Source organism: Ammospiza nelsoni, chromosome 3 (genome assembly GCF_027579445.1).
Source record: "Ammospiza nelsoni isolate bAmmNel1 chromosome 3, bAmmNel1.pri, whole genome shotgun sequence".
Lineage (NCBI taxonomy): Eukaryota > Metazoa > Chordata > Aves > Passeriformes > Passerellidae > Ammospiza > Ammospiza nelsoni.
The window spans coordinates 70,870,594-70,893,891 of record NC_080635.1 but is presented as its reverse complement, the minus strand read 5'-3'; the positions used below and the strand labels follow the sequence as shown (position 1 = coordinate 70,893,891).

The following is a 23,298-nucleotide window of genomic DNA, read 5'->3' as shown; positions in this document are numbered from 1 at the left end:
GTTAGAACTACACCCATGTCCTGAGCATGGATATGTTCCAGCCTAAGCAGCAAATGCCAGTGCTTCTCTCTGGATTAAATGATTCAGAGGTCTGGGAAGACCTTGCAATGACTAATGGCCTGAGTTAGCAGCCAGCCTACCTCCATGTGTGTCCTTGCGTCCATCCGCATAATAGGGGCTGTCCAGAGAGAGATTGAGAAGGTAGAACAGTGTAGCTGTGGCTGGGGAAGCTGGACCTCTTGCTGCCTCAGGTGGCTCTTACTTTGCAGCCCTACAGATAGGAATCCAACAGTTGACAGTTTGTCAAAGCTTTCCTGAGAAATTATCCATGTGGTGCCTGAGTGACGTGGGTACAGGGCTGATAGGGCTCTGTGGTTTAACCTTGTATGTATGACTTCTTTCTTTTAGAAGATCAAGAACAGCCTACACACTAGACTCATGCCTTTATTTTACTAAATACCCATTCCTTTCTTCTACCACATACCCATTTCTTTTCTTCAGACGTCTCCAGAGGTGAGAAAATGGGTTTGCAAGAGCCTTTCAATAAAAGCTGAGAATTGGAGCTTGTCTCTCAAATACCATTTTGCCATCATGCCAAACATGAGGGCTTGAATTCTTTTTGCAGAAATTGCTGATACTGTTGCCTTTGGCTTTCATCCATTTAGTAGCGGAGGGTCAAAGACAAAGACTGCAAAATGTTAGGGTAAAACCTGTGTATAGAAGCAGCTGTCTGAAACAATATGCCAGGAGGCAAGAAAAGAGTTTGGTGATTTTTTGTTTTTTGGAGTTGAAAGACTGAAGACTAGATCTTGGCAGTGCTGGCCTGGCATGAGATGCCACTTCCCTTTTATTTTTCTTCAAGTCTTGTAATTGCCCATTATTGCAGTGGGTGGTGAGAGCAAAGCCAGGAAGCCTCTGGTTAAATAATCAGAGAAATTAACTGTTCTGCAAAAGCTTTTTGCAGCTGGGGTGGAGCTGAGGCTTGACTGCATGTAGAAGAGCATGTGCTTAAAATGGCTTAAAATCAAAGTGGGAACTTGAGGTGTGATGCTGGAGAGATGGTGAGTGCTGGGATTTGGGAGTCTTGGTTTGTCAGTTGTCAGCACATTAAAGGCCAGGATCTTCTTGGTTGGTAATGTTTAGGAAGTAGTCCTTGGCTTGTGTACTGATTGCTGAGGGACCAGGGCTGGGCTTGAGCTTGGTCTGCTCCCAAGGAAGTCCCTGAGGGTGTTGAAGGGGGACCACATCTTGTACCTTGGAGAGTCTGATGCTGTACTGCAGCTCAAAAGCATTCCCACATGAATGTAACCAGTGGGTCGTGGGGACAGCAGGGTCATTGCAGGCAGGTTCTCAAATGGAATCAGGTGCTCGTTTATGGTTAGTTGCAAGATGCTTATCGAAGTAAAATTACATGATTCTTTGCAAGAGACAGCACATTAAGGTTATGTGTGGGCTTTTTAAGTCAATCTTTTCTAGAGATCCATCACCTAATGAAGGGAAGCAAGTGCATGGAAACAGTCCAGCTGAGGATGTTATTCCTCAGGCCTATTTAACTGCTACTCTGAGTAAGGAGACTGCTGCAGACTTGGCACTTGCAGGTCTATGGGGTGACACTGAATGCTACTTTAGGACCCCTCCTTAGTGCTTGTGTGGATAAATGAGATGAAAGCTGCTTAGTGTAGAGGTTTTGTTTGGTAGAGGTAGTTTTCCCTGGATCAGCTCCTGAACAGGTCCCAGCAGGTGGCAAGAGGATCACACTGGGCTGGGTAAGGATGGAGGAGCTGCTGTGGAAGCTGCTGGGCAAACAAACAATCTTTTCAAGCACTAAAGCTTCACCAGCCTCAAACTGTGGTGGCCTTGAGGTTTTGTGCCCAGGCCACAGGTAGGGCAGAGATGCCCAGAGCATCTCAGGAGGGCAGGTGTGCCCATTGTTGCTGACATAATTCGGTAACTGCGGCTACGCCTGGAGAGGAGCAGCCCTGGGCTTGTGTGCAAAGCCTAATACAGCTCTGGCAGGCAGAGCATGAGATGAGGGATTGATGTCTGTCCACCTGCCAAAACAGAGGCAGAAGGTGTTGTGTTGTTTTTGTTTTCCAAAGCAGTCTCTCCTGTGGCATCTGCAGCTTGATGATGTACAGATGATTGCTGCTCCTCTGATGACAGCCTGCCCACCTCCGCAGGGAGAGACCCAGGCAGAAGGGGAGCTGCTTAAATTGGAAGAGGCAGGAATGTGCTGGGCACCACAAGGAGTATGGATGCTCCCTCACTGCAGCTTGTTCTGCTGCATTTCATGCTGTGTTTGCTCCTGCACGGGCACAGTGCTCTGCTTTGGGTGGGATGGAGCATCTTTTCATCTGCAGCACAAATCTCTGCCATGGGAGTGTTGGAGTGGCATCTGACAAGTTCAGAACACCGTCTTCCTCAAACCACTCAGTGTAAAATGTTGCTCAGGTTTGCCCAAAAATCATTTTGTCCTTTTGGGAAGCTATGTGATTTGCAAAGGGCGTATGCAAGAGCTGACCAGGGCTTCATGATGAAAGAGAGCCTTGGAAAGTGCAAACGTGGGAGGCTGCTGTTCTGCTTAGAGAGGAAGAAACCTAATAATGTGCAGGTTTTATCATCTCCTGTTCTCAGCCTTATTGCATTAGCACCAAAGACTGGTGCTTGATCACTTTTAATGTGTGTTCTATATGAGCTCTCTATCTGCAGCATGTACAGGGCTGTGAGTAGCTCCTCTTGGAAGCTGGAACATTTGTTCCCAAATCTGCTTCAGAAAAGAAAACCCAAATTATCCAATGGTCAAAATTCCTGGGTGGCCCTTGTATTAGTTTAATGAGGGATTGGGATTTGTGCCTGCCCATTAAGGTGTAGAGCTGAGTGTGGGAGGCAGGGCAGCTCTGCAGGAGAGGATTGTCCTTGTAGAAAACCACTCTGAGCCTGGGGTGTTTTTGCCAAAAACCTGACACTGGTTTCAGTGCTGGGAGGGCTGTGATTTCTCACATCAGTGAGGCTCTCACACATCACTCCTCAAATAACAAGATTGGGGTTTTTTTGTTTTTTCCTTGCTCTTCAAGACTGGGAGATAAAAAAATGCAGGAGGTGAATTTAATCCTCAGGTTGGCATCTGTGGGTGTCTGGATATTTATATGGCTCTGGCTGTGGCAGTGTATGTGCTCAGGGTTACCAGCTGTCCCAGAGGGTTATAATGAAGATTAACTCTGCAAAAGCCATTTAAAATTTAATAATTACATGAAATACTTATGCTGGCCATTCTCATGCAAACTAAAGCAAGAGCAAGTTTATTCAGCGTGTCCCTGGTGTAGCATCCTGTGGTGGTGGGCAGGAGTTCAGATGGGTCCCAGGAGGGTTGGACCAAGGGGGTGTTAGAGATGTGACTTTCACATAATGTATTGGAAAAAGAGGTCTTATCTCATGATGATTCTCAAGTTCCCAGTTCATAAACATGTTCATAACTGCATGTGGCTGATCACAGACCTCTCTCCACTGTCTGGTTTGGTTATTTTCCAGAAAACTTGTGGGAAGTGATTGTTAGAAGTCCCTTTCTGCCTTGCAAGATTTTCAGTTTTGTCTTTAAAAAAAACCCCAACAAACTCCAAACGCACCATTTTGTGATTTGTTGCCCAAACAGCTCTTGCTAAGGATATGAATCACTGGGTCCTGGGAGGGTCTGATACCAACACTGTCCTTCGTAGTTGGGAAAACTGTTCTGTCACTAACAAATCTTCATGAGTGTGTCCTTTCCAACGGTCTGACAAAAAAACTAGAGATCATGTAGTTTCTAACCCCCTACTGTTGGTAGGGATGCCACCCCCTAGAGCACATTGCTCAGAGCCTGTCCAACCTTGAACGCTTCCAGGGGTGGGGCAGCCACAGCCTCTCTGAGCTGCCTGTTCTGGGGGCTCACCACCCTCACAGGGAAGAGTTTCTTCCTTATGTCCAGTCTAACCCTGCCTTCTTTCAGTTTTAGGCCATTCCTTCTTTTCCCCTTGTCCTGTCACTACATGCCCATGTTCAAGGTCCCTCTCCAGATCTCTTGTGGCCCCTGTATGTACTGGCAGGCTGCAGTAAGGTCACCCTGAAGCCTTTTCTTCTCTAGACTGAACAAACTGTCTTCTTACGAGAGTTGCTTCTGCCACTTGACTATTTTTGTGGCCTTCTCTAGACCTGATTTAACAGGTCCACATCCTTTTTATGTCAGGGTCCCCAGAGCTGGACACAGCACACCAGCGCCTCCAAGTCCTTGGCAGAGGTGCTCTCAGCCCCTTCATCCTCCCGCCTGTGCCAATACTGGTGATTGTCCTGACCCAGGTGGAGAACCTGGCACATCTTCAGACTTCCTCATCTAGGACCTGAAGTATATTTTGAGTGGCAGGGAGAAGAATTGAGTTTCCAATAACTTACCCTTTATGGCAGTGATTAGTGGAATTTTTGCATTTTGGAAAGGTATTTGTGTTGTGCACTTGGGATTTCCAAGTCCTGGTTTGGTTGCGCTGTGGTATCTTGTCAGCTGCAGTGTGGATGTGCTGCATCCTGGCTCTCTTGTACAGGCTCTCAATGTGTGCTCAGACATAAAAATAGGCTGCTGTAGCTGTGTTTCACATGAGTCAGGAGGATATTTGGAGGAGGGAGGTGGGCTGAGCTCAGGAGAAGAGCTGGCTTTGCAGTGATTCGGAGCCTTTATCTGGGTGTAGGGAAGGGTTGGGCTGCATCACTGTGGTTTTTCTGTCTGACTTGTGTGTGCCCTTGGGCTGTGCTCTCTCTCTGTGATGCTTCATCCAGCCTGCCTGTCACAGCCAGGATTTGTCACAGCATGTGGTGCACAGATTAATATTGCCCATCTCTGGAATACCTCTGTATGTAGGTGGTAGAAGCTCCAGGTGCTCCAGCTCAGATTGGCACTGAAAGGGTGGAGGTCAGTTCCTCCAAGTGTCGTGGGTGAACTGGTGGGACCTTGTCCCTGATGATGAAGGGCTGGAGAATGGAGTTTCCTGAAATCCAGCCTTTCATGAAGCTGTCTCTGGAACCTTGGACTGCTGAGCTGCTCACTCCATGGGACTGTGTATGCCAGAGGTCCTGGGAGATCTCCTAAATTTTCCTTCCCAGCTGTATAAGGCACTTACAAAACTTGAACTGATGTTGTGTTAGTCCTTTTCTATGCACTTTGTCCCTTCATTACTAGTGGGTTGAAGGACACTTGGCTTGGAGGGGCTCTGACCATGAGGTTTCCCCTTAAAGGTGGCATTTTCTTGAGGAGCACTCTTATGAAAAGTGTTGTTTGACTTGAGCTCTGAGAAAGAAAACAACGACATTGTGAGAGGGTGGGGAGAGGAAGGAGCCTCTGTGGCTGTGGTTTGACTTCTCTGCATCTGCTGTTGTGTGTGGGGCAGCTCTTCCTCTGCTCTTAAGTTTGCTTGAAGTTGTGAAAAAATAATAGCAGAGCAGAGAAATGGTGCCTTGCAGGTGCTGTGGGTGACCCTGCCAGCACTGCTGGTTACAGCCCTGCACCAGACTGGCTCCTTGCCCTGCTTGAGGCCAGATGATGCTGAGGAACTGGGTCCGTGTCCAACCTGCAAACAGCACGGCTTGGGAGGCCAGTGAGGCTTGTCCAGAACAAGGCATTAAGGCTCAGCCAAGTCCCAAGTGCGTGTTTGATGACCACCTTGGTGACGTGGAAGGACTGATTGCTCTGTCTACATCAAACTGTTCTGCAGCGAGGCGGGGCACTTCTAAAGGAGCAGGAAGTGGATGGGGAAAATCTTGAACCAGATTCAAAACAAGCAAGTGGAAGTCACTGAATAAACTGAAATGGTGTTTATGGGGAAGATGAGACAGAGGTGAGCAGTGTCCAGAGGAGGGAAGTGGAGCAGGTGTGAAGGGGATGGAGCACAAGTCTGAGGAGGAGCAGCTGAGGGAGATGGGACATTTAGCCTGGAGAAAAGGAGGCTCAGGGGGGACCTTATCCCTCTCTACAACTACCTGACAGGAGGTTATAGAGAGGTGAAGGCCCTGCTTCTCCAGGAAGGTGCTCCCTTCAGCTCAGCATCTTCGTAGATGAACTGAAGGGAAAACCTTTCTGGAGAGGCAGGACTTGTGTTTGCTTGTGCCAATCTGGAGGCATTTGTCCATTTCCAGACTTGTCTCCATTTGTTCCAGTTTGCCCTGGCTGTAGATGTGCCTCCTGGTTGTGCCTGTGTTCCCATGTGTGTACATACTCCCTTGGGCTTCCCACTGGCCTGTGCGCAGCATCTCGGCCTTGTCCTGGCTTGAAGGTGTGGTTAACACCACCTTAAAATATTAGGGGGATACATGGTGTAACCCAGCACAGCATTTAGAGACTATCAGTGTTAAGATATTGACAATTGAAATGCCACCTGCTCAGGTACCTAAGACATGTGTGAATGTCCTGGCTCCTTCAGATCTGTCCTTTTCTTTTCTGGGCTGGAAAATGGCAGCTCAAAAACACAGCTCAGCCGGATGCAGCTGTGGGTGTTCCTCTTTAATTCCATTGTCTGAGGCGTGAGCAAAGCTGGTGATCAGTGGTGATGGTTCCTGACATGGTGATGGAGAAGGGTGGAGCTGTCTCCCACTTTAGCAGCAGGATGGTGACAGCTCTCCTAGGCTGTTCCTGTAGCCTGTGGTGAAAAAGGAGGACAACTCAGGCTGCGGAAAGCTTGGATCAACTTTAGCATAGCACCAACATGGCTGTGAGCAGCCTCACATGGCAAGCATAAAACATGTGGGTTAAAGCACCATCTCTGCTGAGCTTGGCCATTTTACTTGGGGTTGCTGTGGTCTGCAGGTCTTTGAGCACCATTTCCAGCCCAACTGTGCAGATGGGCATGGTGGAAGAAGGTCCACATAGTTCAAGGAGAAGGAGAAGATCCAGCACCTGTGGTGGAGCTGGGATTTTTGTTCCAGTTTGTAGGACTTCTGGAAATATGGAAGTAGTAGGATGATAAACTTATTATGAGTATTTTATTTTAGTGTGAGCAATAATACTTGGCAGTGTGCATCCGCAGCTCGTCATGTAATGGTTTTAATCTTATTTTTTGAGAGCAGAGGGAGCAATGTTTTTCTTACTGACTGGAGCCAAATCTGCACTCTTGTCCACATCTCTTCATATCTCTCTGGGTTTTGTTTGCACAATATTGTAGTGGATGTAGCGAAGATATAGGCCTTAAATTCATTTAATAGTTGCAAGAAAATGAGTTTAAGGTTCTTATAGTGTTAAGGTAGGCATTTCCAAATTCATTTTTAATGGAACATTTGTTCTCCAAAGATTATTACGCACCATTAAGTCCTCAGCTGCCTGGTGTGTTCTTGTGCCCAGGGATGTTATAGCCCAGGGACATAAACATGTTTATGGGCCCAATTTATTGAACAGTGAGATTAAATATACTAAACTTGAAAATGTCAGTAGAAGCATGAGCGCTTTGTCATAAACCCTGAGTGAGAACATTTGGACATAAATGTCGTGCTGCCACGTAAAACCGGTGCAAATCAAGTTGTGAGCAGCTGAAAACTTCTCTCACCAGTACAGCAGTTGTAAGCACTGGGATTTGTCGGCATGAAATATGTCCAAGGGAGCAGGTAGTATATGGGTTTTTCCTTTTCTGGGCTGACTAGATGTTCCACATGGGGATCATAAACCAGCAAATTATGTTTTAATGCTTCTGTGTGTTTGACGTGCATGGGAGTGGGTGTGGGCAAAGTTCCCATGCCCAGCCATAGCTCATTATCTCACTGCAGGGCAACACTGGCAGGGAGACCTGATGCTGCTCACTTGATATGTGTGAGTGCATTAAAAAATGGGCAGCATTATCTCTCTCATTCTCTCTCTCTCTCTCCTTCTCTCTGTATGTGTGTGTGTGTGTATTTTTATATATATATATCAAAGCAAAAATAATTGCTGAATATGTGAGCAAAGAAGCTCTGCAAGATTTGTACAGTGAGATAATGACTTAAATGCTCTCTCTATATATACCTCTCTATATATATATCTATATCTCGGTGCATAAGTTATCTATATATATCTATATATGGATATATAATAGTACCACATGTGATTATCCCTTTTTATCTTGGTGCACAAGCCTTAGAGAGCTTTTTCTACCCTTGTGTTCATGGATTTTTACTTTTTTTATCCCCTGGATTGAGATAAAATCAAGCAGCGCTGCATGAATCAGGCATTTTGCTGCTTTTGTGCAAAAAGCAGTTGGGTTTTCTGCTTTGAAGGACCTGACTGCAAACCTGAGTTGTCATTTGGGCTTCTTACCAACCCAGGTGTGTGATATCAGAAGGCACAAGGGCTTGGCTGCCAGTGTGGTCTGGGCTGCCTGCACAGCCAGCCTGGATGCATAGTCATGGAGGAAGAGGAATTTGGGATTTGCCTGGAAGCACACAGCTCAGTCCCTTGAACTGAGGGCCACTGGATCTGCATCTGAGTGATGGGAAGCAGTAACGAAACCAGGCTTAATTCCTGCTGCTTTGCTGTGATGCAATGTGCACCAGTATCTAATGAGCTGAGTCACATCAGTCACTCCACAATAAATCCCAGTAGCAGGTTCACAGCCTTTTCTCCATAGTTAGAACCAAGCCCTGAGGTTGGCTTAGGTTTTTTGGGTGGGCTGCATGCCCCATGCTGGGCTGGTGGGCCAAGATTTTCTGGTAGGAGAAGCCCCAGCTCTCACAAACTCCATGTGAGATGGCACAAGCACGTGTCTGGTGACGGCTGGGAGGGAGCTGTGGTGGTTGTGGTGGGAGGAGGGCGGGGAAGTACCAAATGTAGTTTGCACTTTGGTGTTCCTGATTTAGAGTATGTTTAGCACTGTCTGTGGATGCTCCAAGAGCTGTGGGCTCTTGGCTGTGTTATCTAGTTTGGAAGTGAAAACTAAGGTCTATATATAGCAGGTTTGATAAGCTTTCCTTAAGTGAGAAGAGGTTTGGTCAAAAATATCTTTGTGAACTTTATAGTTTTTTACATACTTCTTTTTATATAAGCATAATGTACATATAAATGTAAAATACCTATGTTATATAGAGAGATATACAGAAGTATGTATAATATATACACAGATACAAATACATAAAATAATACATCAAGCTGAATAGATACTTTAGAGATGTGTGTGTACATTGTATTGGGTTTTTGTGGTCAGGTTTTGGTAGTGGGGTCTGCAGGGTAGCCTGTGAGGAGCTACCAGTAAAGTTAAACTAATTTCCCCAAGCTGAGTCTGGTTTGCCAGTGACAGTCACTGGTGAGGAATTTCTCCCTGCCTGTATCTTGACCCATGAGCCTTTTGTTATATCTTGTTATATTTTCTCAGGTGAAGAAGGCACGTGTAGAACAGCTTTGTTGGGCATCTGGTGTCCAGGCCATATGCATATATGTGCGCACATCTTTATAAAATATCTGTGAAATACATAGGTACAAAAATCTCTACCGTATATACATATGTGTATATACACATGCATGTGTATAAAAAAGGATGCCTATATCAGTCTGTATAGTTTCTTTTTTTAGGATATATATATTTGGCTATATCAGAACTGTGAACTGAAGGTGCAGTGGGAGGTTTTGGTGCAGGTTAAACTGTCTTAGAAAGTGTTAAATTTTAGGCCTGCTGGAAAAACTCCAGCTATGATATTCTTCTGTAAGCAGCTATTTTTGCTGTTGTGCCTGCAGAGCGAAGGAGAAGTGCTCCCTGTAGCCATGGGGGCACACTGGCTCGGGAGGAAACCCGAGGCGTGGTTATCTCTCTGGAAAAAGTGAGTTTCTTTTTGTAGCTCACAGATGATGACCCTTCACGTTGCTGTTTGAAGCAAGGTGTTGCTCAGCTTGATAAAACAGGGTTAATTAGTTGTTTTGGAGGAGATATGGCTTTATTTGAATCTTTGACTCCTGACCTGTAGTAGACTCAAGGATAAGTGTGCTGTTTGCATTGCTCTCTGACCTACACGGAGAAAACCCTCACGGTCTTGAGCCAGGATATCTCAAGTGCTTTTCTGGGGGAAATTCTGCCTTTGTGCTCTCTGGTTTCCTACCAGATCTTCATTCACCCAATGCTCACCTGGCACAGAGTCTCCCACCTCATGACTGAGTCATCCTGCCTGTCTGCACTGGAAATGGCTCTGAATGCAATCCTAGCTACTGTATGCACTTGTTATGGAAATACTCATCTTTATAGAGGCGCTTTGGTGACTCACCTCTTAATCCAGCTCTTTCTCAAGGCAGTGGCTGCAGTGCAGGTGTGTGGGTGAGTTTGTGCTCTTCTGCTCTGTTCCTGCAGCTGTGTGGTGGCTGGGTACCCAGGGTTTTCCTGTGCTGAAGAGTGCAGGAGATTTTACAAGTAAATTCTGATTTATTAGTAAATCAGAAGAGTAGAGTGTGTTGGATTCAGTTTGTTGGATCAGAGTGTAGAGTGTGTTGGATTAACTGATGGGTTTATCACCCTTTACATGCATAGTAGCTGTTGAACATGTTATTGGTGCTGCTTCTCTGCAGCCTGAACCCATAAAAGGTGTTAAAACAACAATAATAATGATAATAATTGCAACAAAATCTCAAAAGACCTACCTAAGCAAAGCGGATAGGGATGGGGATGAGAGAAGCTCTGCTAGACCTGATATCTGCAGACCCCCTGCTCACCTGTGGCTTCTCTGCCCCGCAGGCATCGACATCCTCAAGCTGGTGGCGGCCCAGGTGGGGAGCCAGTGGAAGGACATCTACCAGTTCCTGTGCAACGCCAGCGAGCGGGAGGTGGCGGCGTTCTCCAACGGCTACGCGGCCGACCATGAGCGCGCCTACGCCGCGCTGCAGCACTGGACCATCCGCGGGCCCGAGGCCAGCCTGGCCCAGCTCATCAGCGCGCTGCGCCAGCACCGCCGCAACGACGTTGTGGAGAAGATCCGCGGCCTCATGGAGGACACCACGCCGGTAACGCCGGTAAGGCTGGGCTGGGCCGGGCTGTGGTGCAAATCTCGCCTTGTGAGGTGTGGTGGCGTGGGGCACAGCTGTGCCCTTGAGCTTGGCTTGTGGCCAGGTAGTTCCCTCTCTTCATGATGGACTTGAGTTGAAGCAGCACATTGCTTTTGAGCGAGGCTTTGGCAATGTTTGCTCAGATCCCAGTCAAAGTTTTGATTGGTTCTGGATTTCCGTGTGCTTTGTGTATATCTTTGGAGGTCATCAGGAGGGTCTGGTACCTGAGCCCTTGTGCCAGGAACATGGAGGAAAAAGCATCCCTGTTAGCATGATATTTTCTGAAAAATCCCTTCGCCGGGATTTCTTCTCCTGGGAAGCTGAGAAGCCTCAGAAAAGAATGAAAACAGTAATTATCTGATTGCTTGGGAATGTGGTCTAGAGATGGTTTACCAACAGGTGCATCTTTGATTGGTTCCGTGTGAATTGTTGTAACTTAATGACCAATCACAGCCAGCTGTGTCGGACTCTCTGAGTCAGTCACAAACTTTCATTATCATTCTTGTTAAGCTTTCTGATATATTCTTTCTCTTTCTTTAATATAGTTTTAGTATAACATTCTTTAATATAATGTATAATATCATAAAATTATAAATCAGCCTTCTGAGAACATGAAATCAAATTCTCATCTCTCACCTTGTCCTAAAAACCTCACAAACGCCACACATTCCCCGATAAACTTGCTCAAATACTGTGGATTTGTGAGAAGGGCCAAGTACCCTTGAGCACAAAGTGTTGATTCCTCCAGGATGGTGACTGGTGGCATGAGGGAGGCCATGCATGCTGTCCTCCAGGGTTGTTGCTCTTCCTTGCCAGCACTGGCCTTAAACTGTCCCATATTTTGGGAGAATAAATAAATTGCTGCAGAAGGTCCTGCAGTAGGTTCTCAGCTGGGCATAAGTCATCAAGAGGTGCTTCTGTGACCTTTGCAGATTTGTTTTGGCCACTGCTGCCTTACTTGTTTCAGTTTTTTGGCTCTGATAACTCGGTGGTTTGCCAGAAGTGTTTGTAAAGGTGATGAGTGGGGCTTTTTCTGAGCATAGAAGCCAGTGGGACAACATGTTGAGATGGCAGTGGTTGAGGCATGGCTCTTCCCCCTAAACTGGCTGGTGAAACATTTCCCTTTGCCTTAGCACTGACCCAGACCCAAAGGGGAGCAGGTGGGTGCTTGCAGACCTCTCTAGGCTCTTGGTGGGGCTTTGGCAGGGTGGAACTTTGCTCACAATAGAGCTTATGAAACAGAGCATTTGTCAGGGCAAGGAATTCCCAAATTCTGGTTTGACTGACAAAACTTCCCCTTATCTGAGGGACTGTGATCCCTTCACTGTGTTGCCTATCTTAAATTATTTTGTTTGTTTGTTATCCCTTCACTGTGTCATATAAATTATTTTGTTTAGTGTATGAAACACCTTGTTCTCTTGTGACCATTGTATGAAATCAGAAGTTGGGATGTGTTGGCAGGAGCCCTGGGCTTGTGTTTCTGAGAGACCCTGAGTCAGGTGTTTGCTGAACATCCTGCCCAGATCTTGGATAGGTGGGCTTTGCCAGCTGCCTGATCTCTCCTGCTCAGTTGCTAGTTTTTTTCTTTCAACTCTTGGTAACTAATAGTATGTGGCCTTCTAATTGGTGGAAAAAAATAAAATTTAAAAACCCAAGATAAAGCTGTGTTTAGGAAGAGAAGTGAGGCAGAGAAAATTGCCATTTTGCTCATATGAATTAAAGTTTCCAGCATGTGCACTGTCCCAGAAGGACATGTTGTCCTCTTGCTCTCCTGGAGCAGGTAGTAACCTGTGTCCTTGTATTTACTGCTTTGACTTTGAATACTGGGAAAAAGCTCTGGGCAAGGACGTTGGGTAAAACATGGGACTTGTTCCTCAGCACGACACATAATTCACAGACTTGGGCTCTGCAGTGCTGAATGCCCCTGGCTCTTTTGGCCAAGACCATCAGGTTGTGCTTATCAAGCAGTACAGAATGCAGGTGGTGGCTCCAGGAGCAGAGTTTATGGAGTGACCTGTCAGGGTGGAGGACTCCCAATGATGGAGTAACCACAAGCTGTGCCCATAACTGTGAAAATACAGCAAGCAGATGTTCCAGAGAATGAGCAAACCCAAATCTCAAGGATAATTATATGCAAGTCTCCTGGACCTCCCAAGCAGCTTTCCTGTTTCTCTTTATTTTTTAAAAGAGTGTGTTGTCTTTTCCAGTGTCCAACACAGCTGGACCCTGGGGTGGTTCCCCATCAGTTTCACTTGTTTTTCTAGAAATGAGTAAAATTGCGTTGTTGATCTTTCAAGCAGGTGGCTTGAGTCCACGTGAGAAATTTGGCTAATTTCAGCATAGGAGTTGTTTTTTAACAAATTCACCCAAGCTGTCACATCCTCTTTCCCTATTCATCTGATTGAGCTTTTTCAGATGAGCATCCCTCATGATCAACCTTAGGAGGTGGCCATTGCCCTGCCCTGGAGATCCTGGAGCCGTGTGTGGGATGTCATGGCCTGGCAGCACCCCAGGGTACAAATCCAGCAGGGCTGCACATTGTGTTTCTTGAGGTGCTGCCTGCTGGAACCTGTCTGCCTCCTCTCCCTGAGCTGGCTCCTGTGCTGTCAGTGTGGGTGGTGATACAACAGCCCTGCAGGGAATGGGGGAAGCAGCTTGTGCATTGGAGACCAAATGCCTGGAGAATTGTGCTGGTGGCTCATCATCCTCACAGCAGTCCAGGAAGCCAAGAGCTCGGTGCCAGGAGCAGGCATGGAGGTTGATCTTTGGGTTTTTTTTAATCTACTGGATGGAAAGCCTTTAATTAGAGCTAATTGAGGTTTGACTCTGGGTGATTTGTCTATCCAAACACAGATAAATTGAGGCAGTTTCTCTGTGTACCAGAGTGGTTTGATCTGGAGGAACGGGTTACCCTGTTGGTGGTAAGAGTGGGTGCTGTGGTCTCTAGCCCTGCAGAAGGAGTCTTGCAAAAAAACCCCTAAAACAGCAAAAAAAGAATGAAAAGAGTTTTTGGTTCTGCAAGGGGAGTGAGGACTCTGATAAGCAATGCAAATGCATGCATCCTCATGTAGCTAAGCTGCCCAGAGAGGTTGTAGATGTCCCATCCCTGGAAGTGTTCAAGGCCAGGCTGGATGGGGCTTGGAGCAGCCTGGTCTAGAGGAAGGTGTCCCTGCCCCTGGCAGGGTGTTGGAACAAGATGATCTTTAAGATCCCTTCCAACCCAAACCATTTTGTGAGTCCAGGTAACAGCATGATGCCCCTAGGGTGACCTGAGCCAGCAGTGAGTCTCCAGCTGTGCTGGTGTATCCTACATGTGCCCAGGAGGGATAGATACATGCACGGCTGTGCTGTCTGGGATGCCTTTGGCTCTGCCCAGCATCCCTGGGTGCAAAAAGGAGTTTCCCCATCTCTCTGCACAACCGCCTTGTTGTAAGAAAGGACTGATAACTCCAAGTCACGGGTAAAAATTGTTATTGAATGCTGTAGCTGTCAGATGGCAAATCAGTACCCTAAACATATTTCATCCCACCCACATCCTTCTCTTTAATCCTTTATCTGGTGTCTGCCTTCAGCTTGTAAAACCTATGGAGGCAAGGCTGCTCTCTCTTGTAGTGCCCTGTTGTCTCAGCAGCCTTTTGTGCTCTGAAATCCCAATATTTACAACCCCTGATAGGAATAGGAAATTATGCGAGTCTCTGGAGTGTTACAGCAAAAGGCAGGAGCATTTTCCTCCAGGTGAGGAGCAGCTCCACTGCAGACTTGCCTGCTTTTTTAGCTGTGGGAGATTATGCTGCTTTTGCATGGCACTGGATGAATTTAGGTTAAACTGAGATTAGCCCTCTGAATCATTTTGCTCAGGGTTTTTTTTGCAGCTGAGCCAGAAAATACAGTGAATGCAGAAGCTGTGGAAAGGTTTTTAGGGGTGCATTTAACTCATAGGGCTCCTTTTAAAGCCTGGCCCTGGCACGAATGTTTGTTGGACTCAAGGTTTGCAAAATATGTCCCCTCGCAGGCAGGTTTGCCTGGCAGAGGCAAGCCTGGGCACTGCTTATCAGGCACAGGCACATCCCAAGTTAGTGGTGCTGACAACAAAAACAGGAGAAAGAGTGGGGAAGAAGGGAGAGATTTCTCCCTGCCATCCCAGCAAACTACAATTCTCCATTTTTGGGGTTAAAATCAGAAAAACTGATTTTTACCAGTATCCACTGGTAAATGAGATTTTTTTGTGTGTGGTGCATAACAGCATTTTGCAGCTACCACGGGGCTCTGCACTCACCTGGGCTGGCCTGGGGTGGAGCTGGCATAGCTGGGCTGCATTGGCTCCTCTGAGTGTCCTGCTGTGAGCAGTGCTTTAAGCTCTTATCGTTTTATTTATGGCTCTGCTGGCCTTGGCTGAAATATTTCAGGGGCTGGATGGAAGGCAAGCAAACAGCCTCACTCAGGGCATTCAGCAGTACAGCCTCAGCAAAGCTGAGAAACAAACCCAAACCATGAATAAGGGAGATGTTGAAAATGGAGAGGGGAAGACTACGGCCCCAAGCCCACCAAGGTTCAGTTTCATGGCTAGTTTCATGCTGCGTATAATCCCATGAGTCAGCAGATGTGACAAGGCTGGGGCTGGTGTGAGGTTAAGCTGTGGGGTTTTGGGGTATTTCAGAGGAGAAGAGGATGTGAAAGCAACCCCATGTCCAGGCACGTGGCTGTGGCAGGGCCTTGTGGCTCCATCTCTTGCTCTTTCACAGGTCAAAACCCTGAGGGGGAAGTCAGGAGCCTGGAGCAGTGTTCCTCAAACTCAGCCCCTGTCAGCTCCCACCCATCCCCTTCACTTCCTCTTGTGGCAGTGCAGGACTGGGCTGGGCCCAGAAATTAGCCATTAAGTTTGTGCTGTGTTCACATTCCAGCACTGGTAAAGAGAGAGGGTAAAGCTGTTGGATGGATTTCCCAGCCAGAGGGGCCTGTGGTCTGAGGGCTGGGAAGTGCCCAGGCAGCCAGGAGAAGAACAAAATTGCCTTCTGGAGTTGCACCAGGTTTTATTTGAGGCACAAAGCTGTAAGGTGAAGTGGCCAGAGCCCTGGGGAAGGTGTAGGGCTGGCTGGGTTTTACTGGAGTGGGCATCGCTCCAGGTTTGCTCTAAGCCATGACTTGATTTTCAGCAAACTGACATTGGGTTTGAACTATGCTGGAGAATGTGCAATAAACAAAATGTAATAATTCATAAAATAATGCAAAGAGAAACAGCATAAACACAAAAATATAAACTATAATGCAGTAATATTGAGGTTTCCCTGCTGTGCTGGCCACATCTCTTGGGGTCTCTGTGTTTGCAGTGTAATGGGTTTAGGAGCATAAGAGGAAACTAAAAGATGGTTTCTTCTGCTAGCCAAACTCAGTATCAACTAACTCATCCTGTAATTGGGTTTGGAACCTCTTCATCAGGGTTTCATCACCTCATCATTATGGTTTGAGTTGAAAAAGTGAGTGGGCAAATCCACAGAAAGGGGAAGCCACCAGAGGCCTCATGGAGAAATTATCTGCTTGAGAAGCACTCAGCCCACAGACAGCCAGGGCAGGGCTGATGGGGAAGAGCCGTTTCCTCCGTGGGTGGCTGCAGTTTTGGTTGTGGCATCTAAACCCTGCCCAGACCCAGCATTGCCCATCCTGTGAGGCTTGGCTTGAGCCCTCCTCCCCAGGGCTGCCTTGTGTTAAGGGAAGAGGCTCCACCACAGAGAAGGGTCGAGCATTCTCCTGAAACCACACGGGTGAGGTGAAGGGCACAGAGAGGAAATTGGGCTTTCCCACCCTCCTGGTCTTCCCATCCTGGCAGGGACATGCCTTCTGCTCTGCAGCACCACACACCATCACTGCCCTTCTGTGACACCTCGGTGAGACCTCGTGGCCCTGCCAAGGTGTTTAACCTGCCAGGGTCTGTGTGCCCCCAGGGAGGACCCCCAAACACCCTGTACACCATGAAACTGCTGATCCACAGGGATCCTCCCTCCCTACCCCTGTGGGGTTCACAGCAAGACCACACCAGCACCACTCTGCCTGCAGCATCCCCTGGGCTCTGCCCAGCCCACCCTGCTCCTTGTGCTGGGGTTTTTCCTGCCGCATTCCCTACGGAGGCATAACAGACCTGGGAATAAGGGCTGGTGTCAGTCGGGTGTCATCTTCTGGCAAGGAATCTGGGAAGTGACTGCCTCGGCGCTAAATTTATCCCCCCCACATCCCAGAGGGTGCACAGCCACCCTCAGCAGCAGCAGCCAGCCTGCCACCCGCCTTTGTTCCCGCCTGCTTGTGGCAGGAGGAATTGCTGGGAAGCATCACCTGAGGGAAGGGTGTTTTTTAGTGCCTGCTGCTGCTCCTTCCTAATATTAGCACAGCAGCTGCAGTTTCCGTTTGTCTGAGCTAAGCTTTTATTGCAGTACTGTAAAACGGAGGCAACAAATGGGACCAACCCGTTCAAACAGAGCTGGTGACAGCAGCTGTGAAAGAAAACAAAGCCAAGCCTGTGTCTTCTCCTGCCCCATCCCCTTTTGTCCTCTTCTCTCCTCCTGTCCCTATCCCCTTCTGTTCCCTTTTCTTCCTTTTAGGAAGGGCCTTCAGACACCCTGATCTGCTTAGAGCACCCTCCCAAATGCATTGGGATCCAAGAGGGTGCTGGTGCTTGAACTGCAGTCTAAAGGGCTGCAAGTACACAGGAACTTTTAGGATTTTTTAAATTAATATTTTTTGGCATTGAAAATCTCTTGGTGCAGTGCTCAAAAAAAGAAAAAGCCTAAAAAAAAAAACCTGGCAGAGCACCTCTGATGGGTTGTAGGAAGCTGCTGTTGTGACAAAGCCACTGCAGTGCCTTTGGTTTCCCTGCTGGACTGTGCATCTAACAGTGTCCCACGTGTCTCTCTCTGCAGGCGCAGATGCAGCCCCAGTGGCAAGCGCAGGAGCCCAGCAATGAGGATGTAAAGGTGAGAAATCCCATAGTTCTGTAAAGGCTAAAGGGTTGCAAGAGGGGTTTTTTGGGTTTTTTCCCCCAGCCAGAGCTTGGTTTCACCCAGTCACCACTCATAAAAATAGGAATGGCCAAGGTGGTTTCAATGCAGTGAGTCACAGGCTATGAATAGTGTGTTTTTACACCTATTCCACAGGCTTCACCTCACAGCAACCTTTTGCATTCCCTGGTCTTTCCAAGCCTCATTCCCAGTTGCTTTTTTCCTGTGGTTTAAACATTAACACACATCCAAGCATCCTGTTTGCTTTGCCTCAAGCTTGCAACTGTTCAGCTATTTGGAAAGCTTTGGGCTCCCGGGACAGCTACAGTCAAATAACCTGGGTGATTTTGTCTTTCCTAGCATGTTTTAGCAGCTGTTTAATTAAACTCCAAATGAGTTGGTTCTGGGAAGACAGAGCTGGGGCAGCTGTCTGCTCCCTGCCCTCCCTTGGCCAATTGTTGCTCGGTCATCAGGATCCTTTTTGGGAATTGGTAGGTGGGTTTGTGGTTGAATATTAGGTAGATGAGTTGCACAAGGCAAAACTAACCCCTAAAGCCTATAGTATTTTTAAAGGGGATATCAGAGCATATTACAATTTGGAAAGTGGCCAGCTGCTGTCCTGTCCTTCCCTTGATATTCCCCCTTAATGGCCATAGCTGATTCTCCATGATGAGCTGTACTGGAAAGGGAATTTCAGAATAGAAGGCAGATTCTTTTAATTAAAAATTAAAGCTGACTTTTATTTTTAACATGCCTATTGCGTAATGCACTGTGCTAGAACAAATCCTCCCCTGTTTATTTTCAATGAGGGGAGAAAAAAAACCCTTTTATTCTACCAGGAACAGGCTTCAATGTTAATTTAATGTGAACTAATGGGCATCCCGGCAGACATGTGATTTGTGGGTGGCGAATTCCTCGACACGGATGAGGAATGTTCAGGCACATCCATGCCGGCGCGGAGGTGGCTCAGCAGCTCCCTTTCCCACAGCCTTTAATCCCAATTTTGCATTTCATCTCTGGGTTGTAGGCAAAAGCCTGTTAGCAGGAATAGCCTGATCTTCCCTCTGTAGGAGAAAACAGGGTTGTGAAATGCTGTTGGGAGAGGGAATTGCATGGGGACAGGGCTTGCAATTCTTTTCCCTGGCAGGTCAAGCAGGGCCACAAGGTTGGGGAAAAATGTTAAATATTGGATGGCCCTTAAAATAACCTGTTTAGAAGGACTTGGTGACCTGCAGAAGTGCCCAATCTGCCGGCCAGGGATGTGAGCATGTTGGCCCAGGCATCTCATCCCTGCAGGGAGTGGGAACTAGGAATGCTCTGCTTGAGATTTGCACCCTGAGGGGATGTTGAGAGGCAGAGGAGGGTAGATAATGTTCGCTACTGTCTTGGAGGTGGGAAGAAGTTTCAAGAAGAAACATGCAGAGTACAGTCAGCATAGGAAGCAGGTTCACACCAGCACCCAAATTCATAGAATCATAGAATTGTTAAGGTTGGAAATAATATTTAAGATCATCAAGTTCAATCCTTAACCCAACACGGCCAAGTCCACCACTAAACCATGTCCCCAGCTGCCACATCCACATGTTTTTTTAATGCTTCCAGGGATGGTGATTTCACCACTTCCCTGGAGAGCCTATTACAATTCCTGACCACTCTTTTGGTGAATAAATTTTTCCTAATATTCAATCTAAATCTCCCCTGGCACAGGTTGAGGCCATTTCATCCTGTCCTGTCTCTTGTCACCTGTCACTTGTCAAATGGTGCTGCTTTCCAGTGCAGTACTTCTCAGCAGTGCTTGCTTCTCCTGATGTCTTCAGAACTGTGCAGCTGAACATTTGCTCTTAGCTCACATCCAGTACAGGAAAAAGCAAAGCCACTTAGGTGACACTGTGGTCAGTGCCAGCTCCTGCCTGTCCTTCCTTGCTCTGAACTTGGAGTCTGATGGGATGGACTTTTCCATCAAGCTTTAATGGGATGCTCTTGGGAACAAGGGTGACGTGGGGCAAACAAATCATTAATTTGATATGGAGCTGGTCAGTGGAGCTGGTCAGAGCCATGTGCTGTACTGGAGATCCCTGAAGGGTCTCACAGCCCTCGTCCTGCTGCCTTGGCACTGGCTGGAGCTGTGGAGCCAACTTTTAGCAAACAGCAGGTATGGAGCAGGTTTTGGGCATCATCACCTCTTGCCTCCAAGAGCTGTGCTTTAGGTTTTAATAAACTGAGTCTGAGAAGGAGAGCCCACCTAAAATGCTCTGCTGAGGTTGCACGTTCCATCCTGGTGCAGTGGTTGCTCCTACCGGGTGTCCCAAGGGTGTGGGTTGTGTTACTGCTCCTGCCTGATGTGCCAAATACCAGTGCTGATGTCCACCCCAGGTCATCTCCTGTGCCTGTTGTGGGCCAGCAGAGCAGGTCATCCCTTGCTGAGGGTGGGCTGGAGTGTTTTGAAAGCCGGGGTGCAGGTGGTTTTGGGTGTTACCCATTGCGTAGCATCCCCCCAGTTAATTTTCCCTCTGTTTCTGCCCCCAAAGCTGGAAGGTGACAAGCTGGTGCTGCCGGTGAGCCCCAGCCCGGTGAGCCCCGCACCCACGCCCAGCCCCAAGCCCCCCGAGGCGGCCGTGCTCACCGTGGAGCCCTCTCCTTCCGAGAAGAAATGCTTCTTTGTCGACGAGGCCGAGCCTCTCCTGCGCTGCGACTCCACCTCCAGCGGCTCCTCTGCGCTCAGCCGGACAGGCTCTTTTATTACCAAAGGTAGCAAACCAGCCCAGGGCAGAGTGGGAGGACAGAAGGGACACCATGGTGTGTCCCATGTGGTCAGCACATGTGGTAGAGCTGCCCAACACACAATATCATTAAAGTAAATAATTGGGAAAACTTGCTCTCCAGGATATGCTTATCACATCCTTGTTCCCGACCAGAATATCCTGTTAGCAAAGATGATAACAATTTGAGACAGAAAAACATCTTTAAAGGCTTTTAACTCTTTGAAGTCCTGCTAGGGAAGTTGTAGCATCCCTGGGTGTTGGGGGTGTTTCTCCTGACTTTTGGCTCTTGCGTTGGCCAGTGCATTTCTGCATGAGATTAAATCAGAGAATGTAATTTCCAGACTGATTCTTGTTTCAGGTTTTTAAAAATTTTTTTTATTCTTGGTCCTCTTTGCTGCAGACATAAAGTATCATTAGTCACCCCCCTTTGTTTTAGGGGCTTCAATTTACTGCATTTAACTTGCTGCATTTAATTTCTGATGAAGGTGAAACACTGAGCTCAATCAATATACCAAATTTATACTTGGGTATGAAAATAAAGCTGATCCAACAAAAACAACTTGAAAGAGCGGGATTCAGCTTTTTGGCTCCTCTCCTGCCCTCACTTTTCCGAATTGGCCATTCAGCATTTACAAATGCTGTGTTTGCTCTTGCAGGATCCTGGCTGAGGTGTCTCAGCAGCACTGCCTTCTCCATCTTCCTTCATCCCCATCACTTGTCACCCTCTACCTTTTCCCTCAGTTCTCCTTGTGGCATGTCCCTCTCCAGAGGTGCCATCAGGGGATGGTCTGAGAACAAGCCCTGGTTAGCAGAGGTTTCTTGGAGAGTTCCTTGACCAATCCCTTTCCTCCTACAGAAAAGAAGGACACCGTCCTGCGCCAGGTGCGCTTGGACCCGTGCGACCTGCAGCCCATCTTTGACGACATGCTGCACATCCTCAACCCCGAGGAGCTCCACGTGATCGAGGAGATCCCGCAGGCCGAAGACAAGCTGGACAGGCTATTTGAGATCGCTGGAGTCAAGAGCCAGGAAGCCAGCCAGACCCTCCTGGACTCTGTCTATAGCCACCTTCCCGATTTACTGTAGGCACTGGGTCACCGCACGCTCTCCGAATATCTGCTAGAGCTAGCTTGGCACTCGTTAAGATGACCAACAATACGCAGGCGGGATTTTTTGTAGAATATACGGCCAGTATTTTCATTGAGGTGTCCTTGGTTTTTGGAGGGGGTGCAGTTTGCCAGCGTTGCACCCCTCCACCGTAACTCTATCGCTCAGTCCGAGTCTTTGCATCCTCTGCCCCCTCCCCGAGCCTCTCTTCTCCTTGTTCTCATTCCAATCAGATCAGACAATGCACTTTAAAAAAAAAGAAAACAAACAAAAAAATCCAAAACTGCAGTTAATGAACTGAAAGACCACCAATCTGGTGTAATCTAACACATCAAATTGGGGATTTCTCTGTAATCCCCTTCCTCTGTCAAAGCTGTCGCTCAGAGTGACCATCTCCCACCACTTCCCTTCACCTCAGGGCAGTAAATGGCAAAATCACGCAAAAATCCCACCCCAATTGTTGCTGGTTACTGTCTCTTAACGCAGCTAAGCTTCCCACCCAAGCTCTTTTTTTTGATGTACTCTTGTTTGGCTCATATCCATTGCTGAGATTTTACTAGCACGGTTATTTATTGTATGGTTTTCAGCCGGACAACGCATCGCGCTCCTAATACGCTACAGCAGAAGCGCTTAAACCACAAGGAAAAGGGTCAAGCCCCACCAACCTTCAAGGCAGTGGAAAGATCCTTTGCCTCCAGTCGAATGTAAGGAGTTAAACTGCCTTGCCACATGTGGGAATGGTGGGGCCCCAAAGGGAGCCGGTGCTGGATGTGGGGAGGCAAAGGCCACCACTGGTCCTGCTCTCCTCATGCTGTAAGACTTAAACCAAGCTATGCTTTTACACTCGTGTCTCTTGTTTTTTATACAGATGTGGCCGATAAGTTCTCCAAAGACCTTATGTGGTCTCAATAGTCTCTTCAAATCACACTTCACTTTTTATTAAAAGAGGTCGGGGGTGGGGGGTATGGGGGACAAAAAGCTGCATCATAAGAAGTCTGTCTGATTATATTTGCAATTATTATGCTCCCGTAACGAACAGTCTGTACTACGCTCAATTTGAAGAAATAATGGTATGAGGGTGGCATGAGCTGCCCCATGGGAAGGGGTGGGAGTGGGGGAAGAGGGGAATGAATTGAAAAATTGCCTTCTGGTGTACTAATTTATTAATAAATACTAGGTGTTTGTTACTTGACACAATTCTGTGTTAATCTCCTTAACAGCTGCCTCTGCTCGGGGACACCTGGGTTGGGGCTGGGATTTGCTTGGGGTGCCCATGAGGGGGATTTTGGAGTTTGGGGGTCGTGAGGAGGAAGCTTTGAAGCCAAAACATGATTGCTTTCTCTTGGTAGCACTGTCCTGAGTCCCCATGGTCGCTGCTGGAGCTCCCAGCAAGTCCCCACCCTGTGCTGGGATGGGGGACCTGTGCTAATCCCCATAGCAGTGA

The 23,298-nt window shown here is 47.6% G+C and overlaps 1 protein-coding gene across 2 annotated transcripts in view; it reads left to right on the top strand.

The window, feature by feature from the left end:
• Positions 1 to 23,051, top strand: part of TNFRSF21 (TNF receptor superfamily member 21) — a 35,239-nt gene extending 12,188 nt beyond the window's left edge. For both annotated transcript variants that reach the window (XM_059468058.1, XM_059468059.1), the window contains exons 4-7: positions 10,692 to 10,966; positions 17,908 to 17,961; positions 20,514 to 20,733; positions 21,604 to 23,051. In XM_059468058.1, the coding sequence (XP_059324041.1) occupies positions 10,692 to 10,966; positions 17,908 to 17,961; positions 20,514 to 20,733; positions 21,604 to 21,833 (779 nt within the window). In that variant the 3' untranslated portion in view covers positions 21,834 to 23,051. The remainder of the gene's footprint in view (positions 1 to 10,691; positions 10,967 to 17,907; positions 17,962 to 20,513; positions 20,734 to 21,603) is intronic.
• Positions 23,052 to 23,298: the final 247 nt, after the last annotated feature.